This window comes from Pinus tabuliformis, chromosome 4_2 (assembly GCF_031772625.1).
Source record: "Pinus tabuliformis cultivar Carrire ecotype Pingquan chromosome 4_2, CPIR1, whole genome shotgun sequence".
NCBI classification, from domain to species: domain Eukaryota; kingdom Viridiplantae; phylum Streptophyta; class Pinopsida; order Pinales; family Pinaceae; genus Pinus; species Pinus tabuliformis.
Window position 1 is genome coordinate 536429973 of NC_142304.1, and position 19215 is coordinate 536449187.

Here is a 19215-nt window from a genome sequence, read left to right on the forward strand (position 1 = left end):
ACACTTCTCAACCCTTTCTTTGACCACTTCCATTTAGGTTTTGGTATTTTTTATGTTGTTTTTAGTGTGTTTTTTTGGATTTTCTCGTGAAAAGATTTGAGGCGAAATTTTGATTTATATTATTTAAACTAGTTTTTTAATTGTAAATATGGATTCAGCATCCTGAAAAATGCCAAGATACTTCCATTATGTAGAGATTATCTATCAAACTTGTGAATTCAATAAATTTTAGACAAATTTTAGAAAAATTAAATAAAAAAAAACTTCCAAAAAAATCTCACGAAAACAACTAATTTTTGTTTTATCCGAATTTGCATAAACATTTCTAAGGGTGACTAGGCACTAACATTTGTTGCAAGATACGTGGCAAGATACCATTGGAGGTAATGTAAATCAACGACGTGTAGTCCAAGTCATCGCCGACAAGTCAGCAATTAACTTCGGTCTTGCGCACGCGCGCTTCTTGATCTAGTGGGCCCACCTGTCAGACCAATTGGTGAAACGACAATCGTGATGAGAAGTGGGATAACGTACTTGATTGTCGCTGGCGGAGAAAATAGATGGGGCCACTGGCCACTGATATGATGACGCTCATGTTTTAATGGAATCTTTGGAAATTCCACAAAATCGACAACCCTGTTTAAATTGTCTATAGCATTCAAGACGGTGTAAATCATGATGAACGTGTTTGACCAATTAAAATATTGGGCATTGTGGTCGTTATATTCAACTTTGGAATATATGACCACCTCTCATCCCATCCCACGTGACGAGAAGACTATATCTAGTTCAGTAATTTTGGTGAACAACTTTGAATGCATGGGTCACTCTGGAAAATTCAGACGAATCAAATTCAAGAAGCCATTGGGAACATGAATAGAAAAATAGAAATCTGATTACAGCTTGTTACGGACATGGGTTTTCTAGGACCTACAGACATAGGCCAGTTTCTAGTCCAGAAACTGCCATGGCTACTAATCAAAAGGTGCAAATGTTAATTTCACAAATCAGGCGACAACTCCCCTTGGAAAAGAGGGCAAATGCGCTAACCAAGGATTTCGATTCTGACTGTTAGCCATCATTCCTGTAACTGTAACGGGATTGCTAATCTTGTTCCTGAAAGTTAGGTAGCAAATTAGGCGTCTAATTTCGCATCGATCAAATGTCCATTGACTGGGAGTAAAAGTTCTGCCGAGGCGGATAGGTTGCTGGGATGTAGACGGGGGCCACGCGGAAAGAGATGTCATAGATCCGCATCAGACTATGATCCGCGGGTTTGACCGGGCATTGGTTGGTCCATCCCCCTATAACTCTTGCAGACTGCTCCTCATCCTTCTCGGAGCCGTGTCTTCAATGCCATAACCCCGGCCTTCGCATTCGAGGATGTAGAAAGAGACTGGAAAAAAGGAATCTATAGGAATTCTGCGTTTGTATTCACTTTGTTGTAAAAATATTATATTTCTGCACTGAATTAAGAAGCATACACCGATGTTCTTTTGATTTTTTTTCAGAAGTGGAAACGGTTTTTATTTAAAGATGGGCACCGGATGGAGAAGGGCTCGAAACGCATTAGGCCTTAGCGTCTGTGCCTCTTTCCCTCCCGAACTCGATGATTTGGATTCGAGAGGTCCAAGGTTCGAAATCGGAAGCCGCCGAAGTTCCGGCGTTCAAATTCAAGAAAATCTTGCCGAAAGTGCTCGCAGGCAGCCTGCTTCAAGCCCCGGAGCGAATTGTCAGCCTGTCGACAACTGTTCGAGGTCGAATACCCAAAGTCCGCGGTTACGTAACACGGAAACCGCCGTGTCGGGCGAAACGGTGTCGAAGAACTCGATTCCCTTGTCGCCGCGACTGAATTTGTTTCGCAACGGTAATCGGACGCCGAAAGTAAGTTTTCGAAAAGAAATTATTCCGTAGAGTAGTAATCCGATTCGATCTCCGGTCTCGTGCTGCTAGGGGGCGGCCAAAGAGATATTTTTGTAAAGTTCCGTCTCGTAGCTATCCGATTCGATCTTCGGTTCTGTGATGCTTGAATGTTGTTCAAGACTTTAAATGATGACTGAAAATCGTGAAAGTAGCCCTATCTTCTGTTCTTTGATATAAGATTAGAGTTTAAAGCTTTAAATGATGGAAGAACTGTGAAAATGTTCCTTTCTCTCCTGTAACGCTTAAATGTCACTATACGCTCTAAATGATAACCAAAATTGTGTGTTTAGATGGTAAAGTTTCCATCATATAGGTGAAACTTTAATTTTCAAAATATTTCCAAACGGATTTAAGACCAATGAAAAAAGACAGTATTAGTGCTAGTGTGTGGCTTGGATAAAAGGCAGATCATTTGGGCGCGGCATTACTGAGTAGCCATGAATGATGATAATTTATCTGTCGATCTTTTCGTGTTGTAGGGCTGTTGTGCAATATGCTTGGAGGCGATGAAACCCGGCTATGGACATGCGATCTTTACAGCGGAATGTTCCCATTCTTTTCATTTTCCGTGCATTACCTCAAATGTCCGTCACGGCAACCTGATCTGTCCCGTTTGCCGAGCAAAATGGAAAGAAGTGCCGTGGCAGGTTCCAGTAAAGAAAACTGAGAGTAATACCGCTGCGACTACGCCGATAGTTAGAAATGGAATCCTACAGGATCAAAGACGGCACAATATTGTTAGAGACCAAGAGGCCCCTTTGAGAACTGCAGAAGATGAGCAAAGAAGAATGGATCCGGTGCTGAGAATCCTAGACGATTCCATCGCAAGCTTTAGAGATCCTCGCCAAAACTTTTCTCAAGAACCGGCAGTGTACGATGATGACGAGCCGCTGGATTCGAACTTGCGACCTGGTGAAAGGCAGAAGAGCGTAGAGGCCGATGACGGTCAAGCGTTCGAATTCAAGGGTTTCGTTGTCGATTCTGAAGGAACAAGCGATCGAACAGCTGGAAATGTAAGGAAAATGCGATTAGCATTGCATCCCGAGAGCGAAGTCGTTGTGACCAGTGAAGCTTCCGAGAATTTCACAGTGCTGGTGCACGTGAAGGCACCGTCGGCCAGCGAAGCTTCCGAGAAACAGAATTACGAAAACTGCGAGGGAAATATCGTTATAGATTCAGTCTGCCGTGCGCCAATCGATCTTGTTACGGTGCTCGACGTTAGCGGAAGCATGTCGGGAATGAAGTTGGCGCTCTTGAAACGGGCCATGGCTTTTGTCATATCAAATCTGAGCCCAATGGACCGGTTATCCGTCGTTGTATTCTCTTCGACGGCAAAGCGAGTTTTTCCCTTGAAGCGCATGTCTTCAGACGGCCAGCTAGAAGCGAACCTCCTAGTCGAGAGACTGTTCTGCACGGGGGGTACGAATATCGCCGAGGGTTTGAAGAAAGGCGCGAAGGTGCTCGAAGATCGTCGCGAACGGAATCCTGTGGCGAGCATCATGTTGCTCTCGGATGGCCAGGACACTTACAGTCTCAGTTCTCGCGGGACTATTTTGTTTCCCGGCGATGAAAGGAGCGCCAGACAAAGCATACGTCATGGCCACGCTCAAATTCCCGTCCATGCCTTCGGCTTCGGAGTCGACCACGATGCAGCCACGATGCACAACATTTCTGAAGAGTCCGGGGGCACGTTTTCATTCATTCAGACCGAAAGTCTCGTGCAAGACGCCTTCGCTCAGTGTATTGGTGGCCTGCTCAGCGTCGTTGTGCAGGACGTCAGGATAACAGTTTCGGCTTGCGAAGGAACGAAGCTGAAAAGCTTCCATGCCGGAAGCTACGAAACCTGTGTTGCTGAGGACGGAAGCCACGGGACGGTAGATCTCGGTGATCTCTACGCCGAAGAAGATAGATATATTCTAGTGGATCTCAAATTGCCAGCCGTAAAATCTGCATCAAACCTTGTGAATTTAATCTCGGTCCGTTGCTTCCATAAAGAACCTGTTTCTCAGCAAGATTTCAATTCAAGAGAACAGTATCTTTCAATTTTGCGTCCGGAGAGCACGGACGGAGCTCCGGTTGCTCTAAATTTGCAAGTGGAGAAGCAAAGGATCCGTCTCAGAACGACTCAAGCCATAGCCGAAGCCAGAGCGCTTGCCGATCAGGGCGAAATGTCGTCTGCACAGAGGGTTCTCCAGAATGCCAAAATGGAATTGAAACAGATTCGAACCGGCCACCACTCGCTTTCCCTTGCACTGGAAGCGGAAATTACAGAAATTCTAGCGAGGATGATGAGCAAGCAAACCTACGAGAGGTCCGGGCGGGCGTTTGTACTTTCTGCTCAGAGCTCCCATTTTCGACAGAGAGCCACCACACGCGGCGAAAGCTTTGAGAATTACAGCACGGAATACCAGACGCCATCCATGGCGGATATGGTTATGCGTTCCCAAACTTTCTCGGCAACGGCATCATTTAACTCTACTTCCAATTCTACCGCGAGTTCGAGTTCGAGTTCAATCAATGCTCGGTGAACGTCTCAGAAACTCGCTTAAATCGATATACAGAGGAAATCATGTGCCAGGTTAACAATCCGAATGGTGGATTCTGAGGTATAAAATTTAAATGATACTTGTGATGACATTTCTTTACAAGTGCCAATTAAATTTTTGAAGACCTAAAACAGTCAAATAAGCAGTAATATCGTAGAAAGAGTTTTTCATTGCTTCTTCCCATCTGAAGATCAGAGACCCTAAACGTTTAGTTTCTCATCAAACTGTAGAGCAATTGAATTTGTTTTTCATTTTTGAAAAGCTGTTGATAGAAATTTAAATTTACGCTTTTCTTTGAGCTTTTTCATTCTCTTATGGAAAAGTCTTCTAGTATTAATACCTTAAATAAGATGCTATTATGTAACATGAAAACTGCGACTGTGCGAGGGCGATTCTCGATGGATGCAGCTTTTCACAATAAATGCTTCTCCATGTGAAGGATATTCAAAGATCCGCCATGGAACCTTAATTTAACGTCTTGTTCAGAGCTTTGTGCTCTTTTCAATCTGAATCTTGGCATGATCTGAATTAGATTATTCAACCAACACCCGTATTCAAAGTTTGGCCATGTAATATTAATTTAACATCTTTTTCAGAGCTTTGCGCTCTTTTGAATCTTGGGATGATGTGAATGAGATCATTCAACTGATCTCAGGTTTTGGAAGATAATTTTCTCGACCTGCAACCAAACCAGGTGCAGTCGTTATTGAGAAATTGTAAATTGTTCTGTCGAAAAGAAATGGGCTAGAAATTTGTAATCAATATTTGAGAAGCGCAGCTTAATAAGAATCATAAAAAGGAGTGATGCAATTAAGCTTGGATTTAATTGAGAATAACATGTACTCAGACGACCCCCATAGCTACCGTCTGCAAAAAGAGATGGTTGTTGAAGTACATAAACCACACTCTCATCTGATCTGATTTGATCCGAATTTGAGCTATTTTAACTTGAAAGCGGGTGAAGCCGATATGATTTTTATTTAAATTTCTCTCTCATTTTCTCTGAATTTGACTGGTTTAAACGTGAGAGTTGGTATGATTTGATTTAAACTTAAAGTTGGTGCAAGTTGGTATGATTTGATTTAAACTAAAAGTTGGTGTGTTCTTCATTCAAATTTATTAGTGTCAACCAGTGCATGTGTGAGCACAATTTTCAATCGCTTTAAAGGATGAAGATAGCTGAAGCCCATAAGTATTGAGTGTCTCTCCAATGGTTGATATGGGGGTATTATTTTCTCCATAAAAATTTAATAATTGAATTTAGATTTTTATGATTTATATTATGAAGCCGATATGATTTTTATTTAAATTTCTCTCATTTTATCTGAATTTGACTGGTTTAAACGTGAAAGTTGGTATGATTTGATTTAAACTTAAAGTTGGTGCAAGTTGGTATGATTTGATTTAAACTTAAAGTTGATGTGTTCTTCATTCAAATTTATTAGGGTCAACAAGTGCATGTGTGAGCACAATTTTCCAACACTTTAAAGGATGAAGATAGCTGAAGCCCATAAGTATTGAAGTGTCTCTCCAATGGTTGATATGGGGTATTATTTTTTGATAAAAATTTAATAATTAAATTTAGATTTTTAGGGGTATTATTTTTTTATAAAAATTTAATAATTAAATTTAGATTTTTATGATTTATATTATGAAAAATATTTTTTTAATGTAAAAATCACATCATCAAAATTGTATGACATGATTTATTTTGACAATAAACTATAATAATAATTTATTTTTGATAACATGATTTATTTCGACAATAAACATAATAATAATTTTTACCAAAAAAAAATATTTAGTACTTTTCACTTCTTTAAAATGCCGGGCCCTTCACATTCAGGTTATGCATTGGCTTAGAAACACTGAAAAGGGGAATCTATGCGTATTATGATATTTAAAAAATTGATATTTTTGCATTGAATTGAGAAGCAACTAATCCTGGGTATGCTTCTGTTATTTTTCAATTTGTAATCTAAGTTGGAAAAAGGCCTACGTATTGTAGGTATTAAGTTTTTATGATATTTTTTTATAGAAAAATTATTCTGTTTTTTATTTTATTAAAACTTTGATTTAATCTCTTATTGAGGTTTATATATATCTCAAAAGTTATTATAACATTTTTGTTTAAATTTAATTAAAAAAATATTATAAAATTAATTTAAAATAAAAGATTTATAAAATATTTTGATTATGAAATGAGTTATGGTATTTGGGCATGTGATATTGAGAAGTCAAGTATTGTAACAAAGTTTATTTACAAGTTAATAATATCCATGGTAAAGTCGAGTGAATCTCCATAATTGGATTGTAGGTTTATTGTAAATATTAAATTTATATATGTTTATTAATTAAATTTAATTATGATTACATAATCATTATTTTAATTTATATGGTAAAATGAATATTAATTTATAGCTGCTGATTATATGTTATATATTTTAATGTGTATTGACATTCTTTCCATAAAAATCACATTAAAATTATTGTATGTGTGGTTCATCATTAAGACTAAGATGTAAACTTTGATTTTGGCAAAAGATTAAATAATGAAAATAAAGCAGAAAGAATAAAATGACCGCATCATAAATAAAAATTATTATTATAGATTATTCACTAAATAAAAATTGATTCAAAATAAATAATAAAAATATAAAGAGATTGAAAATAAAAATAAAATAAATCAAGAAAAGAAAATGATTCTTCCATTAAAAAGATGTAGGCTCTAATTTTGTCAACAAAATTAAATAATGAAAATAACTAGAAAAAATAAAATAACCATATCATAAATAAAAATTATTTGAGTTTTTAGAAATATTTTCAGAAAAATCACATTAGAAAATTTTTGTGAAGCATTTTGAACCAATAGTGTGGTTCATCGTCAGGACAAGTTGAAAAAATCAGATCATGGCTACATGTTAAATAAGGATGGCATCATGGCTACATGTTAAATAGGGATGGCAGATCTTCCAATGATTAGGTTTGAGCTATATTAAACTCGATTACACCAATGCCATAATTGATTAAGAAACGACTAGATTAGATAGGTTAAAATTATTTAATTATAATAATATAATCAATGAATTAGAGTAAAAATATCAATATTTTATAATGCCATTTAACACATTCTTGGTTTATTTAATAAGTTTTATAAAAATATTATACTACATCTTATTAGATCATTATCATAACATTATAATATTGGTAGTATTTTCATCATTATAAATATTTAGCCAAAACCTACTACTCAAATCTAACTATTAATCTTATAATGGTTAATATTAACCCCTTATAATTAGTTATGACAAGGGTAATCTTAATTATAATGATATTATTAATGTATAATATTAATATTTATTTAATACTAGTCATAGATTCTTTAATATAATGATACTAAGTATTATTATAATATTATCATAGTAATAAACTTACTATTATAAATCTAAATAGTAATCTTGTAATATTAACCCATTTAGTTAGTTATGACAATGGTAATTTTAATAATATTATTAATGTTTAATATGAGTCAATATTAATAGTATTGCTTTAACATTATCCTTAAATTAAATATTATTAAATAATTATATAAAGTAATATTTTATCATTAATGGTTTTTGGGAAACCTTTTAATATAAATTAATTCGATAAGCCATCTAAAGAGAAACAAAACGGTTAGTTAGGACAAGGAAAATTTTGAAGAAAAGGAAAGGGGGAAAAAATTAGTTTAAGTCATTAATAGAGGGGGGAGGCGAAGAAGAGGGGAGATATGACTGGGAAGAAAGGGTAGGGATCCAATAACTACTTATCTTCCAACCATCATCCAAAGCTTGGGAAGGAGACGGGCAGAGGCTAAAGCTTTGGATTCAAAATCTTCCATAAAAATATTAGCAACAATACCGGACAGGGGGGAGCCCATGGCGACACCATAGGTCTACTCAAAGAACTCGCCTTCGAAACTGAAAAAAGTGGAAGTGAGACAGATCTTAACTAATTGAGCAGTATCAAGATCCGTGAAATGCTTGATAACCTCCATGGCCTCCTTTATAGGGATGCAAGTGTAAAGGGAGACTACTTCAAAACCCACCAGAATATCCTCAGGTTCCAGTTTTATGCCTTTGAGTTCTTCAACAAATACCTCACCTCTAAGCTTAAATCCTTAGTTGGCCTTACGAAGTCCTTCGTCAAAGACTCTGCATCCTTTGTTGAAAAACTCAAAGGCATAAAAATGGAACCTGAGGATATTCTAGTGAGTTTTGATGTAGTCTCCCTTTATACTTGCTACCCTATAAAGGAGGCCATGGATGTTATCAAGCATCTCACGGATCCTGATACTTCTCAATTAGTTTAGATCTATCTCACTTCCACTTTTTTCAATTTCGAAGGCGAGTTCTTTGAGCAGACTTGTGGTGTAGTCATGGGCTCCCCCCCTGTCCCCTGTTATTGCTAATCTTTTTATGGAAGATTTTGAATCCAAAGCTTTAGCGTCTTCCCGTCTCCTTCCCAAGCTCTGGAAGAGATTTGTAGATGACACTAATATCATCTGGTCTCATGGCCAAAAGGACTTGGATCTCTTCTTCAAGCATATTAACAGTCAATCCTCTGCCATAAACTTCCCCATGGAATAAGAGGTAGATGGTTGCCTCCCTTTCCTTGATATTCTTATTTCGAAGAATGTCGATGGTTCCCTCTCCCATAAGGTATATCGAAAGAAAACTCACACTGAGCAATACCTTCACGCCAATTCCCATCATTTCCCAGCTCAGAAGTTGGGCGTTCTCAACACCCTCACTACTCGTGCCCTGAGAATCTCTGATGAAAATAGCTTCGATGGAGAGAAATCCCATCTCCTTAATGTCTTTTTTGAAAACGGTTATAGTAGACACCTTGGTTAGAAAGCTTTCATTAAAGCCTTCAAGAACTCGGTGGTCAAAAAAGAACCTAAAGATCGTATCCTAGGGGTCCATATGCCTTTTATCCAAGGGACCACTGATAAGATTGCTAGGATTCTTAAGAAGTATAATGTTCCCTTGACCTTCAGACCCCTTAAAACCATTCATAATTCCCTCCGATCAGTAAAAGATCCCATCAACCCCAAGGACATGAAGGGTGTCTATATTATTCCTTGTTCATGTGGGACCCCCTACATTAGTGAGATTGGACGCTCTATTAACCAAGGATTAATGAGCACACAATTGACCTAAAACATGGGAGAACCAAGTCCTCTGTACTGGCGGAACATGCAAAGATGACTAAAAATCATGTTTTTATTGAGGAAGCGCGAGTGATTGATAAGGTTGCGCATTTTCATCACCGGAAATTTAGGGAAGCTATTGAGATTGAAAAAAGGCCAAGTAATCTCAACAGGGATGATGCTTGGAAGATAAGTAGTTGTTGGATCCCTGCCCTTTCCTCCCAGTGATATCTCCCCTCTTCTTTGCCTCCCCACTCTATTAATGACTTAAACTAATTTTTTCCCCCTTTCCTTTTCTTCAAAATTGCCCTTGTCCTAACTAACCGTTTGTTTCTCTTTAGATGGCTTATCAAATTAATTTATATTAAAAGGTTTCCCAAAAACCATTAATGATAAAATATTACTTTCTATAATTATTTAATAATATTTAATTTAAGGATAATGTTAAAGCAATACTATTAATATTGACTCATATTAAACATTAATAATATTATTAAAATTACCATTGTCATAACTAACTAAATGGGTTAATATTACAAGATTACTATTTAGATTTATAATAGTAAGTTTATTACTATGATAATATTATAATAATACTTAGTATCATTATATTAAAGCATCTATGATTGGTATTAAATAAATATTAATATTATACATTAATAATATCATTATAATTAAGATTACCCTTGTTATAACTAACTATAAGGGGTTAATATTAACCATTATAAGATTAATATTTAGATTTGAGTAGTAGGTTTTGGCTAAAAATTTATAATGATGAAAATACTACCACTATTATAATGTTATGATAATGATTTAATAAGATGTAGTATAATATTTTTATAAAACTTATTAAATAAACCAAGAATGTATTAAATGGCATTATAAAATATTAATATTTTTACTCTAATTCATTGATAATATTATTATAATTAAATAATTTTAACCTACCTAATCTAGCCGTTTCTTAATCAATTATGGCCTTGGTCCAATCGAGTCTAATATAGCCATTTTTCCAGTCAAACCTAACCGTTGGAAGATTTGCCATCCCTATTTAACATGTAGCCATGATCTGATTTTTTCAACTTGTCCTGACGATGAACCACACTCGGTTCAAAACTCGTGGACAAAGATTTTCTAATGTGATTTTTCCAAAAATATTTTTAAAAACTCATATTATGGATCACAGAAACTTAAATTCAAATAAAAATTATTATTAAAAATTATTCACATATTATTTCAATTAATGTTAAAAAATATATTAATTACTAAATAAAAATCTATTCAAAATAAATAATAAAAATAGAAAGAGATTGAAAATAAAAATAAAATAAATTAAGAAAAGAAAATGATTCTTCTATTAAAAATCAAACATAACGAACCGAATCACATGGTTAAAATTAAAAAAATACATAATGAAGAATAAAACAAATTTAAAAATAATAAATTAACTAATACATTAAAAACCAATTTTCTTTAAATAAATATAAAATAATTATCTAAAATTCAATCAAAAATATATTAAAAGAAAGAATTGGGAATTTAAATGAGGAGAAAAATATGATAAAATATAAAATAAGATTAAATGAGAAGAAAATTGATAGAAATACAAGATCATAAAACTAAAAAAAAATTGGAAATTAAAATAATCTTAAGCTAATGAACATAAATATATTAATTAATTAATAAATAATGATAAACTAGCAATTGCACCACATGTGTTGCAAGGAAATGTCGAAGAATAGTAGTAGATGAAAAAGATGTGATATGTTCTGTAATCTAGAGGTTGGCTACTCTAGAACTATTTACTTTCCAACATAAATTACTTCCTTTAACAAAAAATAATAAATAAATTTAGCTCTACCATTTATTTGTATTCTACTCTGAACTAAAACTTATTCAAACTTCTAGAGTTGTTCTTCCAAATACTTTTTCAAGGTTATCATCAGTTTTGAATCTACTTGAAAGTAACCTATGTTAAACGAAACACTTCTTAGAGGCCAATAACAAAAATAAAAGTGAAATTTGGCACAATGCTACATATCCTACTCATAACAGAAAATGTACTTGCTTGTTTGGCTTAAGTTTTGTAAAATTTCCCACTATAGATCACCTGATAATGTAATATACTAAAGAAAAATACTTGATCCACTTCTACAAACAAACTTGCGGAAGCTTAATCGATTTTGAGCAAGATCAAATAGAACACATATAACAGATGAAGAAGAAACAATCACACATGAACACAAAAGAATACTATGGGGAAAGCCTCAGCTAAAAACCCCGCTATTTGTATTATCATACAAGTGGAAATATCTCAGGATTACACAAAGCTTTAGCTCACAAGCTATCCAACTCTTAGTACAATCCCTCACTGCTCCTCATAGACAGAATAGACAACACATATGCCTTCCTTCAGTCCTCCAAGCCTCCTATTTTCTTGCGCAGTTTCTCCTGGGCCCTCTAGTTGCAACCTGTGTGATTCTCACCTCACGCACAACACCGACCTCTGAAATAACTGCGCAATCTTGAAGGATATAATTCCTTCTGCATGGATGAGTTTCCTATATAAGAAAAATCCTCCAACTGATAGTACATTGTCCCTTCCTATGATCTCAACTGGGTCTCTTACTGAACTGACATGCATGAGTTATTTATGAGAGAATATTCAGTTATCTGAAGTACACTAGTTACATTCATGCATGCATTAACTAACTGAACTCACAATCAGTTCCAAAAATTGTTGGAACTAATATAAATGGACTTAAGTAAGTTAATTGAGCTAACTAATTACAACTCAAAGTACAACTCATCCTAATCTCCTTAATTAAGGGATAACTGTTGCATGTCTTCGCATAGACTTCATGTTTGATTTTCTGCAACTAATTAACTCAATATGAATTAATTAATTATTTTTCAAACAGCTGCTAAGATCAAATTCGAATTTTAATTCTCAATTTTAGTTCAGGGACTAACTAAAATTGGAATGTATCCTGAAATGCTATTTTTAGCATTTCTATTTTATCATTCCCTGTTTCTATTTCCAACACTGGTACCTGAAATGCTATTTATAAAAATGTTATTTTTAGCATTTCTTGTTGCTAATTTCAACACTCCCTCTCAAAAAGAAAGGCATCCAACTCGAACCTAATCTTGAACCTTTGGAATGTTCTGCATGCAACACTTCTCCCTAGTGTTGTTGCTCCAGCAACTCTAGAAACAAAAAAATATCCAACCTGAATTAGAATGATGCCTCTATCATCAAAGTCTCTGACTGCTATTGCCTCTGTTGACTGAAAACTCTGCATCTCTATGCTCTTCAATATCTGACTGTTCTAGCCTTTATCACTTTGATCTCTGACTGCATCAATCATACTGATTCCTCCAGCAGCATTCATGCTACTTCTGGTCCTGTCTCCTAGCACTGCATCCGCACTGCACCTCCTCTCATCATGTTGCATCGTGTTGCCCATTGCTGCACTGCAACTTAGTTACTCAAAAGTAAGTAACTGATCTCCCAACTGGCCTCCCTGTTCGGCTAGAAACATCCTCTGATGTTAAAGCTTCCTTTTCCACTCCATCTGCATTTGTCTCTACCCACTTAGCCAGTCCTGCTACTACTTGCCGGGGCTCCTGTAGCAAGGTCTAATCAAAGAGGCTGGGTACCTCAAGGATCCTACCCCTATTCCAGCCTTCTTGGGACTATCACTCCACATTTCCTAACCTCCCACCTGGAGGTATGGATGCATGTGATCCCTCTTCCCACTTGGCTCAAAATTTCCCCCTACTGGAGGTCTCTACATGAGTGGATGCCTCCACTCGGTCTCCTCTTGGCTTCTCCAGTTGTGGCTGCTCCACAACCTCCTGAAGCTGCTTCACCAATTGTGGCTCCTCCACAATTTCCTGAGACTTCTTCTGGCGCTGCATGTTGAGAGGCAGTGTACTCTCCCTCTCAACCACCAAGTCTCCAACAATTGCCTTGCTCCTCAAGGCTTTGCATGCATCTTGAACCCCAAGAGCATACAAGTTCTTGACTCGTGAACCGATTTGCTTCACCTATCTCGTGGTGATGTGTCTAAGGAAAACCTTTCCCTTACTGAAGGCTACATCATAGCCTTTGTCTTCCAGCATCACAATCGATACCAAGTTCTTCTTCAGTCCTGGCACATACTTGACATCTATCAAGGTAATGCGAGCTCCATGCTCCCTCTTAAAAGAAATCGTGCCCACACCTGAAACACGATACTTTTCATCATTACCCATTGCTATGAGTATCTGAAGGTCTTTCTCCTCCAAGGTACTAAACAAACTCTTATCGTCAGCCATGTGGAATGAGGCTCCACTGTAAATAATCCAACCACAACCCATCATCGATGAGACCATGCATGCGATGAGGGTAAAATCCAATTCAAACTGAGAGGCCAATGCTTCACCTTTAGATCCTTCCTTGGATCCCATCTTGGATTTCTTCAATGGACAATTTGTTGCATAATGGCCCACCTCATGATAATGAAAGCATCGCACTTTCGATTTGTCAATCTTCTTCCCACCATCAGAAGAACTTGATTTGGGATGAAAATTCTTCTCCTTCCCTTTCTTTGCCTTACTCGCCAAGGCAAAATTTTCTTCATCCTCCTTGGATGAAGAACCATCTCTGGTGCTTCTTCTCATCTCCTCCTGCATCAGATCTGACCACAGTTGTTCCCAATCTGGTAGTTTCTCTCTTCCATTTACTGAGTCTTGGTAGTTATGCCAACTCTTAGGAAGACCAAGGAGAGAAAGACTCACCATGTCATCATCGGTTGTTGTGATTCCTACACTTCCAAGCTCATCCCTACAAGTGGTGAGCTTGTTCAGATATGTAGAGATCATGTCGCCCTTTTCACACTTGATTTTCTGAAGCTTGTCTTTCAGCGCCAGCTTCCTCTGATCGCTGCTGTTTTGATATAGATCCTTCAATATTTTCCACATTGAAAATGGTGTCTCCTTCCCATGGAGACTCGAGACAATGTGGTCTCGAACTCCCTCCAGAAGAATCCTCCTCGCTCTAGCCACACATTTCTTCCATTCCGCCAATTCTTGGGCATTAGCAGCTGCTGGCTTGGGGACTTCTTAATCAATGAATTCCTTCAAACCGTTGTCCTCTAATATCGCTTCCATGCGATCCTTCTAGGCTATATAATTCGAGCTACCATCTAGGGCATACTCAAGTCTCAAACCGTTGAACGCCATTGGTGAAATTTGAGATGTGATAAGAATTCGATTTCTATAATCAGGGACTTCAAACTTCGAACTTCTCCCTTATTTGTATACTGTTCTCCGCTTTGATCACCTTTTCTTTGATACCGTGTAGAATTTCCCACTGTAGATCACCTGATAATGCAATATACTTAAGCAAAATACTTGATCTACTTCTACAAACAAACTTGTGGAAGCTTAATCAGTTTTGAGAAAGATCAAATAGAACACATATAACAGATGAAGAAGAAACAATCCCACATGAACACAGAAGAATAATCTGGGGAAAACCTCAGCTAAAAACCCCGCTATCTGTATTATCATACAAGTGGAAATATCTCAAGATTAAACAAAGCTTTATCTCACAAGTTATCCAGCTCTCAGTACAATCCGTCACTGCTACTCATAGACAGAATAGACAACACATATGCCTTCCTTCAGTCCTCTAAGCCTCCAATTTCCTTGCGCAGTTTCTCTTGTGTCCTCCAGCTGCAACCTATGTGATTCTCACCTCACACACAACATTGACCTCTGAAATAATTGTGCAATCCTGAAGGAGATAATTCCTTCTGCATGGATGATTTTCCTATATAGGGAAAATCCTCCAACTGATAGTACACTATCCCTTACTCTGATCTCAACTGGGTCTCTGATTGAAATGACATGCATGATTTATTTATGAGAGAATATTCGGTTATCTGAAGTACACTAGTTACATGCATGCATGCATTAACTAACTAAACTCACAGTCAATTCCACAAACTGTTGGAACTAATCTAACTGGACTTAACTCAGTTAACTGAGCTAACTAATTACAACTCAAAGTACAACTCATCCTGATCTCCTTAATTAAGGGATAACTTCCTCAATCAAAGGGATAACTGTTGCATGTCTTCACATAGACTTCATGTTTGATTTTCTCCAACTAATTAACTCAAGATGAATTAATTAATTATTTTTCAAACAACTGCTAAGATCAAATTCGAATTTTAATTCTCAATTTTAGTTCAGGGACTAACTAAAATTGGAATGTATCCCGAAATGCTATTTATAGCAATGTTATTTTTAGCATTTCTATTTTATCATTCCTTGTTGCTATTTCCAACACTGGTACCTGAAATGCTATTTATAGCAATGTTATTTTTAGCATTTCTTGTTGCTATTTTCAACACTTCCTCTCAACAAGAAAGGCATTCAACTCGAACCCGATCTTCAACCTTTAGAATGTTTTGCATGCAACACTTCTCCCTAGTGTTGTTGCTCTAGCAACTCTAGAAACAAAAAAAATATCCAACCTGAATCAGAATGATGCCTCTGTTGTCAAAGTCTTTGACTGCTATTGCCTTTGTCGACTGAAAACTCTGCACCTCTATGCTCTTCAGTATTTGACTGCTCTAGCCTCTGTCAATTTGATCTCTGACTGCATCAATCATACTGATTCCTCCAGCTGCATCTGTGCTACTGCTGGTCCTGTCTCCCAGCATTGCATCCGGACTGCACCTCCTCTCATCATGTTGCACCGTGCTGCCCACTGCTGCACTACAACTCAGTTACTCAGAAGTAAGTAACTGATCTCCAAACTGGCCTCCCTGTTGGGCTAGAAACATCCTCTGATGTTGAAGCTTCTTCTGTCGCTCCATCTGCATCTGTCTCTACCCACTTACCCAGTCCTGCTACTACTTGTCGGGGCTCTCGTAGCAAGGTCTAATCAAAGAGGCTGGGTACCTCAAGGATCCTACCCCTATTACAGTCTTCTTGGGACTATCACTCCACATCACCCCACCTCCCACCTGGAGGTATGGATGCGTGTGATCCCTCTACCCACTTTGCTTGAAATTTCCCCCTACTGGAGGTCTCTGCATGAGTGGATGCCTCCACTCAGTCTCCTCTCTGGTTCTCCAGTTGTGGCTGCTCCACAACCTCCTAAAGCTGCTTCACCAATTGTGGCTCCACAATTGTCCGAGACTTCTTCTGACGCTGCATGTTGAGAGGTAGTGTACTCTTCCTCTCAACCACCAAGTCTCCAACAGTTGCCTTGCTCCTCAAGGCTTTGCATGCATCTTGAACCTCAAGAGCATACAAGTTCTTGACTCGTGAACTGATCTGCTTCACCTGTCACGTGGTGATGTGTCTAAGGAAAACCTTTCCCTTACTAAAGGCTACATCATAGCCTTTGTCTTCCACCATCGTGATCGATACCAAGTTCTTCTTCAGTCCTGGCATATACTTCACATCTGTCAAGGTAATGCAAGCTCCATGCTCCCTCTGAAAAGAAACAGTGCCCACACTTGAAACACGATACTTTTCATCATTACCCATCGCTATGAGTATCTGAAGGTCTTTCTCCTCCAACGTACTGAACAAATTCTTATCACCAGTCATGTGGAATGAGGCTCCACTGTCAAGAAACCAACTACAACCCATCATCAATGAGACCATGCATGCGATGAGGGTAAAATACAATTCGAACTGAGAGGCCAATGCCTCACCTTTAGATCCTTCCTTGGGTTCTATCTTGGATTTCTTCAATGGAAAATTTGTTGCATAATGGCCCACCTCATGATAACGAAAGCATCACACTTTCGATTTGTCAATCTTCTTCCCACCATGAGAAGAACTTGATTTGGGATGAGAATCCTTCTCCTTCCCTTTCTTTTCCTTACTCGCTAAGGCGTAATTTTATTCATCCTCCTTCGATGAAGAACCATCTCTGGTGCTTTTTTTGATCTCCTCCTGCATCAGATCCGACCACAGTCGTTCCCAATCTGGCAGTTTCTCTCTTCCATTTATTGAGTATTGGTAGCTATGCCAAATCTTAGGAAGACCAATGAGAGCAAGACTCACCATGTCATCATCGGTTGTCGTGATTCCTACACTTCCAAGCTCATCCCTGCAGGTGGTGAGCTTGTTCAAATATGTAGAGATCGTGTCGCTCTTTTCACACTTGATTTTCCGAAGCTTGTATTTTCAGCGCTAGCTTCCTCTGATCACTGCTGTTTTGATATAGACCCTTCAATATTTTCCACATTGAAAACGGTGTCTCCTTCCCATGGAGACTCGAGATAATGTGGTCTTGAACTCCCTCAAGAAGAATCCTCCTCGCTCTAGCCACACATTTCTTCCATTCTGCCAATTCTTGGGCATTAGTAGCGGCTGGGTTGGGGACTTACTGATCAATGAAGTCCTTCAAGCTGTTTTCCTCTAATACCACTTCCATGTGATCCTTCCAGGCTATATAATTCGAGCTGCCATCTAGGGCATACTCGAGTCTCAAACCGTTGAACGCCATTGGTGAAATTTGAGATGTGATAAGAATTCGATTTCTATAATCAGGAACTTCAAACTTCAAACTTCTCCCTTCTTTGTATACTGTTCTCCACTTTGATCACCTTTGCTCTGATACCATGTAGAATTTCCCACTATAGATCACCTGATAATGCAATATACTAAAGCAAAATACTTGATCTACTTCTACAAACAAACTTGCGGAAGGTTAATCGATTTTGAGCAAGATCGAATAGAACACATATAATAGATGAATAAGAAACAATCACACATGAACACAGAAGAATACTCTGGGGAAAGCCTCAGCTAAAAACCCCGCTATCTGTATTATCATACAAGTGGAAATATCTCAGGATTACACAAAGCTTTAGCTCACAAGCTATCCAACTCTTAGTAAAATCCCTCATTGCTGCTCATAGACAAAATAGACAACACATATGCCTTCTTTCAGTCCTCCAAGCCTCCTATTTCCTTACGCAGTTTCTCTTGGTCCTCCAGCTGCAAGCTGTGTGATTCACACCTCACACACAACACTGACCTCTGAAATAACTGCGCAATCCTGAAGGAGATAATTCCTTCTGCATGGATGAGTTTCCTATATAGGAAAAATCCTCCAATTGATAGTACATTGTCCCTTCCTCTGATCTCAACCGGGTCTCTGATTGAACTGACATGCATGAGTTATTTATGAGAGAATATTCAGTTATCTGAAGTACACTAGTTACATGCATGCATGCATTAACTAACTGAACTCACAATCAATTCCACAAACTGTTGGAACTAATCTAACTAGACTTAACTCAGTTAACTGAGCTAACTAATTACAACTCAAAGTACAACTCATCATGATCTCCTTAATTAAGGGATAACTTCCTCAATCAAAGGGATAACTGCTGCATGTCTTCACATAGACTTCATGTTTTATTTTCTCCAACTAATTAACTCAAGATGAATTAATTAATTATTTTTCAAACAACTGCTAAGATCAAATTCGAATTTTAATTCTCAATTTTAGTTTAGGGACTAACT

General features: G+C 37.4%; 1 protein-coding gene across 1 annotated transcript; it reads left to right on the plus strand.

Moving 5' to 3' along the window:
- The first annotated feature begins 965 nt into the window (after positions 1–965).
- On the plus strand, positions 966–4980 carry LOC149170412 (E3 ubiquitin-protein ligase WAV3-like). Its single transcript, XM_089429015.1, has 2 exons — positions 966–1884; positions 2403–4980. The coding sequence occupies exons 1-2, from the start codon at positions 1537–1539 to the stop codon at positions 4449–4451; spliced, it is 2397 nt and encodes a 798-aa protein (XP_089285141.1). The 5' UTR covers positions 966–1536; the 3' UTR covers positions 4452–4980.
- Positions 4981–19215: the final 14235 nt, after the last annotated feature.